Raw genomic sequence first — 9478 nt, forward strand, 5'->3', positions numbered from 1 at the left:
GCAGCAACTAAAACTGGTAGGAAAAAATTCAAATTCAATTCTAAAATTCAAGATCAAGTCTTTTTTATAATAATGGGATACCGAGATACATAGCTTTGATTTGTCATTTCTTTGTGTATTGAAGTACTGGTTAATCTACACTCAGGGATGAATTTCATATTTTTCGATCGAATTCGACTCATGAATACTCATGAAGCATTTTTTTGAACCGCCTTGACCAGCCGAGAAGAATGAGCTGTGGTACAATGACATCCGATCATTGTGACAAAAGTTATGAGTGTTTGAATTTTAATCCTTGAGGTGTACCCTACTTATGCGCGCCCGAGGGAAGAAAAATTGATGTTTTAAGCGTTATTAATGTTATTTGAATAAACTTTATTGATCTATATCAAAGTATAATCAGTTTGCCTTCGAAAATTTATACCAAACTCATCGGAAGTTCAAAATACGTTTCCAATCGGTAAAAGAAGTGATAAGTTCCAAATTTCCGAATAATTTTTAATGAATAAGATAGGACTATAATGTTTGTTTATAATCTTAATGGCGGATTTGTACCACGTGACAGTCAATGGCCATACTTTGAGTAATATAGTTACTGTAGAGACCCACAAACTTGCTTTTGTTTTATAACATGTTACAAATTCTATTTTGTCAATCAAACTTTTGTTGTATAACAAAAGTTTTATAACTTATTTTTTTAACAAAAGTTACATATAACTTGTTACATATAACAAAGTTTTATAACAAAGTTACACAGTGTAAACGCAGCTTAAGAATAATATATTGTAAAAAATTACTGTTAATTGTCAGAACATAAAATTTATACCAACTTTTTAAACGATTATCTACATCTTTGCTAACATTGGAATATAATTATGCTTGTATAACATATTGTTGTTACTTTTCTGTCCAATGACAGTTAACTTTGTAATAATGTCAGTCTACAATCTTGATAATATACAAAGTGATAAATTTTATAAAATCTAAATTTAAGTACTGTATAGGCTATTATATTTATCCATTAAGGATGGGAAATTCTACTATGCCATATAGTATTATAATTTCATTGAAAAAAAACATAGGTACTGGTAATTTCTTTACTGTCAATCTTTCTTTCTATAATATTACCAACATAACAACAAATCCAACACCCACTACCGGTAGTACGGTACAGATAATTAATTATAGATAGTATATAGAGATTGACAGTGTACTTCTTTAGGGGATCCAAAAGCCTTTATAAACTTTATCATTATTATTAAAAATTGACAATTAAATTGAGTGGTTTAGTTTTTGAACCATAAATATTTATGGATTATTAAAATGCATCTACGTTTTCTATCATTATTAGCAATTACCTACATGATTACCTGAATAATTATTTGTTTCAAATGATACTGAGGTATCGTATGATTTGCCCAAAATATAATGCAGAATTAATATGGGTACAATATAGAGATCATTTTTCCAATTCAAATATTATAGGCCTACATTGCTATCATTAAAATAAAACTTATTTCTTAAAAATGTGTAATAGCCATTTAGGAATGCTGTAATATCAAACTCTTTTTATAGTTTACAGCGTAATATTTTGGATTTAGTTGAACGTTTTATTATGTTGATTCCCAAGTTGCGATTATGTTGATACCGGACATTCACAAGCCAGCCCCTCCCTTCTCTGGGCCAGCAGTGGTTGATGGACAGTTCAAAGAGGTTTCATTGTCCATGTTCCAATCAAAGTACTTGGTGCTGCTATTTTATCCTCTGGACTTCACATTTGTCTGTCCTACCGAGCTCTTCGCCTATTCAGATCGACTGAATGAGTTCAGAGAGTGTGAGTGTGAGGTAAATATCAAATAATTTTCAAATTATTAGACATTGATTATTATCGTTGAAATTGTCCAAATTAGTGTTATAATCATTATTACATTGTTATTCATTGATTTTTTAATTAATTTTCGCTTATGATTTCTCGGTATACTTAATTTCTCCTCGAATTCCTTCTTCTACTCTCCATTTCTAACTGGATATTTACATTGGTTGTTATCTTGTAAGTGAATTGATATGAATAATTTCTTCACCATTTTTACAGAACGATAGGTAATTGTTTTATTGACAATAATATTATTATTGACTAGATAGTCGGCTATGATAAGCTACTTCTGCAACTTCTTGCTAACAAAGTCTTCAATTCTGCAGCTCCCAACACACTTTTTACTTCTGTTGGCAGTGCCAAAATTCCATTCTGATAATTTCTCCGTTTTATAAAGTAACAATTTCCTTTCAAGAGTTAATGTAGTTTTGTGTCAAGGACCATTATTCAATAATTAATAAATTATTATAAAACAAATATTGATTTCTCCAAGGATTTTTTCAAATCTATGAATAGGTAGCCTACTTTGACTTATTAGTGAATCGTATTACATATGTAGGTGTATCATAATTAGAAATATACTTTTACATCTTCTAAATTGTTCGATCATGAAAATAAACAAATGGTAGTTACCTATTTTTCTTTCCCAATCTATTTGAAAATTCTATTACATTAATAGTTTCTATTCCATTCACATCTATTGTGTTGTGTTAGTATATCAGTTAGTACCTACATTAGTTAGTACACAATAGTGTAAACATCTTATAAGTGAAAATAGTGAAATAGAATAGTGTAAACATCTATTGTGGGTTGTGTGGAATAGAGGACCTGAAGTACTAACTTTGCCCTAATAATGACTTATAATCAATTCATCTATAAACAAAACTATGAAAAAGGAAGAAGATTAAATAATTTTTGTTTTTCCTTCAAGCACAAAGTGTATTGAATAGTCCAACAAGAGGATTTGTTTCCCCAGATAATATAGCTATATTATTCTCAATAATACAGGATATAAAAACAGGGCTTTACATGTTAGTCTAATTGTTGTTTGTCGTGCTCAGGTCTACTTGCTGTAAAAATCACTTGAAGCATAATTTGTTGAGTCGAGTTTGTTCCTTGATTGTTTCCAGCAACGGGGAACTACGAAATGGAGTTGAACCAATTATTATTACCTGGACCAGTCACTGCAGTAATAATCTTTGCTTTAATAACAACAACTCTATCATAACAGATATTTCCGCAGTCAGTTACAGCTGTAGGCTCATTGAGAGTAACCATCCAACAATATTACTCGTCACAATAAATTTGTGAGAAGATAACATCAAGTGATAAAGACGTAAACACCATTGATAACTAAGTTCAGGAAGAGAAAAGGTTAAGATGAAATAAAAGAGATATTCTCACCTCAGTTTCACATAATTTGTGCAACAGGCAATCAAATCATGATTAAACTTGAAAACTTATTGAGATTATGTGAAACTGACAATATCCCTTTTTTACCTCAATATGGAAAAATATTACAGCACTCTGTTGATAGTGTAAATTTTAAAAGAATTTTTGGGCTTGCTCCCAATAATATTACGCTGTTTCAACCTAAATAAATGAATGAATAAGAGAATGAATTAATAATACTAATAATTAAAGGAAATAGTGACATTCTTCAATTACATAGTTTTTCCATCTTTGTTCCTCCAAGTATATCAATTCCGATGGAGTTGAATACTCAATTTCAAAAAAAATCTTGGTACGGCACATATCGCGGAGCTCATTATTTTTTGAAATGAATAACTGCATAAATCATTATAAAGATTGTTTTTAATAACTATTATTAAAAAAACTGTAGTGTCTTCAAAAATAGTTCAAAAAAGCATTTTTTCGTTAAATGACTGGAGACTGATACTTTACAATCTGATAATTATTTGTACAATGTCACATATTATCTATTAATATCAAATTACACAAATACACAAAGGCTAAAAAATAAGCTATTACACAGTACCTAAACAAATAAGCTGTTACCTGTAATAAATAAATTATTTATCACTCGAAGAAAACTTCAGTTTATCTATTATTCACAATATAAATAATAAAAATATATTATACAATATTTTTTTTATTATATACTGTATAATTATAGATATTATGATACTGTATATAAAATATTTCAACAATAAAAATATTCATTTAAAAAACCCATAAGAGTTGAATAATAATTGGAATGATAAAATAAGTTTAATTGTAAATTTGACAGGTAGTAGCAGTTTCGACAGACAGTGAATACTGCCACCTGGCCTGGGCCAATGTACCCAAGGAGGAGGGAGGCTTGGCTGGCGTGAAGGTGCCTCTCCTCTCCGACAAGTCCACCAAGATATCGCGGGCTTACGGGGTTTTGGACGAGGAGACTGGAACTGCTTTCCGTGGTCTGTTCATCATTGATGACCGAGGTCTTGTACGACAGGTGATATTGAGTTGTCTTGAAACAGCAGTTTTCAACACAAACTTAGAGGTCTACTGAATATTTTATCATTTTCAAGTTTTTATCGATATTGATTAAATTTATGTTCAGCTTTAATACCATCCTCGGTAAATCTCAGATGGGTGAAAAAATAAGTTTGATTTATTAAATTCAGCGATGATTTTTCTTCCGTCGTCTGCTATAGTGGCGGTTGGAACTGTGAAAAGTGTGTTTAAGATTGATGTCTGAGTCGATCACTTAGTGATTCAACTCCCGTGATGGCAGGCTCGGACAACTCGTCTAATGACTCTATCAATAAGCGTGATTTAGAGGCTATGCTAGCTAGAATCGAGCACATCCATACAGAAGTGTTGGTGCGGCTATGGTTTTGTAAAATATAAGCCTAGTGATCTGGCTAGCAATATTCTTCAAATTCCTTGTAAGGAACCGCATATGTTTTGGAAGCGATGCATTTTTTGATCAGTATATCTTCCTTCCCTATAAGTGATATCACAGCCCAAATAATTGAAGTTTGATACCTGTTCTAGTATACTATTATTTAATACAATCTTAGTCCTTACTGTCTCTTTCCTCTTGAGAACCATATTATATATTATAGTCCTTTGTTGAGATATTGTCAAGTCATATTCTTGACAGAGACTGGACAGCTTATAAATAGCTCTCTGCAGGTTCTCAGCTCTCACTGCTTTGTATTTATCTTAAAAACGCCAATAAATAGATAACAGTCAGTCAAATCTAATTCAGAGGATGTGTTTGGGAAGAGGTAGAAATTTCTAATAAAATTCATATAAATTGTTTGACGTTTTTGAACTTTTTATTAGCGATCAAAGTTGAAAAGTATATACGTCGAGTTCGAAGTCAAATTTCAAACTGTTGAACACTCATAAGGATAATAAGTTCAAAATCCTCAAACAAAGAATCACATTGAGTAAATCTTATTGGAAATTTCATCCTCTTTATTCTTTATTGATTCATACAATAAGTACATCATCAAAATGATAGGGAGAGAAAAATAACCTTGTGCTATCCCTCTCCCAAATCTAGGTAAGGTTACACATAGTCCGAAATAGGTCAAGTCTTGTATAGTTGTTCACTTCACAAAATTGTCAATTATTAATTATTTTTACGAAGTAGATTTTCAAATTTAGATTCTTCAAAACCAAACATAGAAGAAAAATTTCACATTATTATCACAAAAATATTCATATATTAAAAAAATAATTTTGAAGGACAAAAAAAAACTTAATTCTTAAAGCACAGCTGACAGAATAACCATATCCAACCGTATCCTTAGAATTAGATTTTGATTAATAGTTTTCTAGTTATTGACGTATTTTAAAAATATCGAAAAATCTATTCATCTTCAAAACTAAGGTTGACATGAGAAAATCTTACAAGGCATTTTTTGTTTTACAAGGCATTTTTAAATTTAATTTAAAATCTAAGATCTTCGACTGTAACACTTTTCGTGGGGACACTCTGTATAATTTAAGCCTTGATAATTTTTGCAGGTGACTATCAACGACTTACAAGTTGGCCGTTCGGTTGACGAGACCCTCCGGCTGGTGCAGGCGTTCCGACACGTGGACAAGTACGGCGAGGTGTGTCCGGCCGGATGGCGTCCCGGCGCCCCCGCCATCCCCATAGACGAGCAGCGACGCTCGTCCGCCAAGAGCACGGAGGACGGCGTCGGCGAGGGCATTGACGGATCACTGCGACCTTCGTCAAGGTCGTCCAACAGTCAGCGGTCGTCTTCCAGAGCTTCACAGCTGTCTGGTGCTTCGTAGGTCAGCTGATGAAGTTTCTGGAGTGAACTTGTTGCTGTTGTTGTATAGAATCATTGAATGCATTCCTATGACCATTAGAAATGGAACATTCATGGAAAAATTCAATAAACATATTCTGGTGTTCTTTGAGAGAGGTGTTCTTTTATTTCTGAAAAATCCTAATTCTTGGAATCATCGAATTATTGTTTTTGAATAATATAAAATCATTGAATACATCCTATAAAAATAAGTCATTGAAACTCTAATAGACTTCTAATAGAAGTCAAAAACATAATATGAGTTGTTCTTTGAGAGTTATTTATTATTTATGGAAAAAACCTGATTTTAGAATCATTGAAATATATTTTTTTAATCATAGGATACATTCCTCTATCAAGAAATTATTGATACACTCACAGAAAAAGTCAAAAGAATAATATGAGTTTTTCTTAGGGAGAGTTATTTCCGGAAAACTCAGTATCTAATAATGAATTAGGAGTCTTTCATTAAATTCATTTGGTTTTTTATAGTTTTCTGTATAAGAATTTATCTCAACGAAAGAGGGAGAGAGAGAGAGAAAGAGTAATTAAGTAGCTAACTCAATTTGTAATAAATGAATGTTTATTATTATTCACACCAAGAAGCTTATAATCAAATAATTAAACACAAACCTCTGGTTTTGCTGGCAACGCCTATAAGCTAATTTTGAGAATTATTATTATTTATTTCATGTTAATGTTCAAATTAAGTTTTTAATTGTGTTTTTGTTTTGAAAAAATTGTATTGTATTATGGCAAATAAAGAATTTGAATTTGGAATAACTTTCTGTTAGCGTTATTTTAATTCGAATTGTAGCATTTGTATTGAATTCTTTCTATGTGATTTTGAAAATGTGAATATCGAAATTTGACTGTAACTAATATAAATCTCTCTTCATATTTACATAGTTGCATGCAATATTGGTGAAAACGTAGAGAAAAAATCATTGCAATCAATTGGGTTGAATCTACCTTTTAGTTGTTATTGGATTAATGCTTGTTCCTATGTATGGAATATAGGATAAAGGAAGGTGAAATGAGTTCCAAATCAATCAGCAATAAAAGTAGGTTAGAAAATAGTGTTCGATGCGAAGTGAATTTGTAGCAATATTAACTCCCTGAGGGTACAGAACCACTCATCAGCTCCAATACGTACAGATTCACTCTTGAACTTTCAAAAGTTACGTATTAATAACAACATTTCTCGATTAAAAGCGATCCAACGATTATTTTGAGAACCTTTGCTCCATATAAATAATAAGCTGGCGAAGATTGTATTATACGGTTATGTAATATTGACATACCAAGTTCGAGAGGCGCATTTCATCTTAAAAGCGTCCCCTACTCTGTAACAGTTGCCCTAAGCGGTAATAGGTATTACCATTAAAAATAACATTATTGATGTCGGAAGAACAGAATGGGGTCCCAAGAGTTGACCGGAACCTATTGGATGACAGATGGAATCAATGCATACTTTCTTTTCATCCTCATGTTTTTACTCTCCAACTCTTTCATTCTTACAACCTCTTCCTTCACATCTTACTCTTTTGTCTCTTCTTCCACATTTCTCCGTTTCTCACTCTATGTTTCTTCATTCCACTCTCTCATTCTTTCATCTCTTCCCTCACATCCATCTCTCTCAATCCTCTATCACTCTCCTGCTTCCGAAGTCGTTCAAAACTCAAACAAAAACACTGTGCTTCAGTTATTGGTTCAGTATCTTTACGGTCGATCGTAAATATTGCCCTTAAAAATTAAGTGATAGTTTTATTTGTGCGCAAATTTAAAATCTCTTCCTATACTTTACTGTTTGCCTGCAATATATCTAATATTTCCGCAACTTTATTCAATAACTTCTTACTATTAGAAAACAGGAAAGATCAATACATTAATTTCATTTGAGTACGCTGTTGAACTGGTGATTCCAAGTTGGGATAGCAGAAGAAATTGTTCTCCGATTGCTCAATTATTTATCTCACTTCAACCTAAATGAGTGAGCAGTGTAATAACTCTCGTTACATTGGTTGCACTGTAAATGGTTACTACCTTGTTCAAGTGAATATTTTTATGTAACGTTTAAAAGAGAACTCAAAAATAATTCTAATTGCTGTGGGTATTTTATTATCCAACTAACTTTGATATTCATGAACATACTGTCTGTTCTAATCAACCTGTAGTCTTGAGTGCGGGACAATTTCAAAGCAAGTTTGAGGAGGTTGAAATTTTTACGCTCCCGTTGTTGAACCGCAGTCATTCCAGCTTCCCAGCTCCCAGGTTGGTTAATCAACGAGAATTGGCCTAATCAAATAAAATTACCATAAATTTGAATTTTGAGAGCTCTCACCAAGACATTTGTATTTATAACTTGTCAAATTCATAAAACAAAAATGGAAAACCCTCTACCTTCACTCCTTTATAATAGGTATTCAATGGCCTAAACTTGAAACTTCACCCCTCTCTAATGTATTATGATATACTTTTTCTAGCAATACAATTACCCCAAGCAAATGTATGCTGTTTCAATGTTCTATCTATTGGAAATCTCATGTTATTTTCTTCTCAATGTAGCGGGAAGAAAATTCTGTGAAAACTGAACAGATTATAATTAACTGTTTTCTTTTGTGAAATATTGTATTGATCTACTATTATTTGTTTTTGTGGGTTATTTGATGTATTTATTTGTATTTACTCTTCATTCATTTATACAATAAGTACATTATCAAAATGATAGGGAGAGGAAAAATAAGGTAACCTTGTGCTATTCCTCTCCCAAATTTAGGTAACACAGTCCGAAATAGGTTAAGTATTGTAGTTCTTCAATTCACAAAATTTTCAGTCCTCAAGTATTTTCACAAAGTAGATTTTCAAATTTAGATGCTTCAAAACTAAAAATAGAAGAAATATTTTACATTATTATAACTCATCATCATCATCATCATCAGTGGCGCTACAACCCGCTACAGGTCTTGGCCTCCTCCAGTATTCGCCTCCATTCGTCTCTGTCTTCCGCCCTCGCTTTCCAACCTCTGGCTCCAATCACTTGTGCGTCCTTGTCAACACCGTCCATCCAGCGCAGTCTCGGCCTTCCTGGTCTTCGCCTCCCTTCCATCCTGTACAGCATGAGTCTCCTTGGTGGGTATGTCTCATCTGCCCGAATAAGGTGGCCAGCCCATAGCAGTCTACCAATTTTGATCATTTTGACCACATCAGGTTCACGATATACTTGGTAGAGCTCCTCATTCTTCCTCCTCCGCCAGGTCTCATCCACTTTTATTCCACCACAGATGCTTCGCAGTACCCTCCTCTCAAAAACTTTGAGTTGGCT

General features: G+C 32.6%; 1 protein-coding gene across 5 annotated transcripts in view; it reads left to right on the forward strand.

Annotated features, from left to right (window-relative positions):
• Window positions 1–6265, forward strand: part of LOC111057114 (peroxiredoxin-2-like) — a 31819-nt gene extending 25554 nt beyond the window's left edge. For 4 of the 5 annotated variants that reach the window (XM_039438064.1, XM_039438065.1, XM_039438068.1 and 1 more), the window contains 3 exons: window positions 1631–1845; window positions 4125–4331; window positions 5861–6265. In XM_039438064.1, the coding sequence (XP_039293998.1) occupies window positions 1639–1845; window positions 4125–4331; window positions 5861–6136 (690 nt within the window). In that variant the 5' untranslated portion in view covers window positions 1631–1638 and the 3' untranslated portion in view covers window positions 6137–6265. Of the gene's footprint in view, window positions 1–1575; window positions 1846–4124; window positions 4332–5860 lie in introns of all 5 variants that reach the window. The other variant, XM_039438067.1, reaches the window with a different exon arrangement.
• Window positions 6266–9478: the final 3213 nt, after the last annotated feature.

Source organism: Nilaparvata lugens, chromosome 11 (genome assembly GCF_014356525.2).
Source record: "Nilaparvata lugens isolate BPH chromosome 11, ASM1435652v1, whole genome shotgun sequence".
In the NCBI taxonomy this organism is placed as follows: Eukaryota; Metazoa; Arthropoda; class Insecta; order Hemiptera; family Delphacidae; genus Nilaparvata; species Nilaparvata lugens.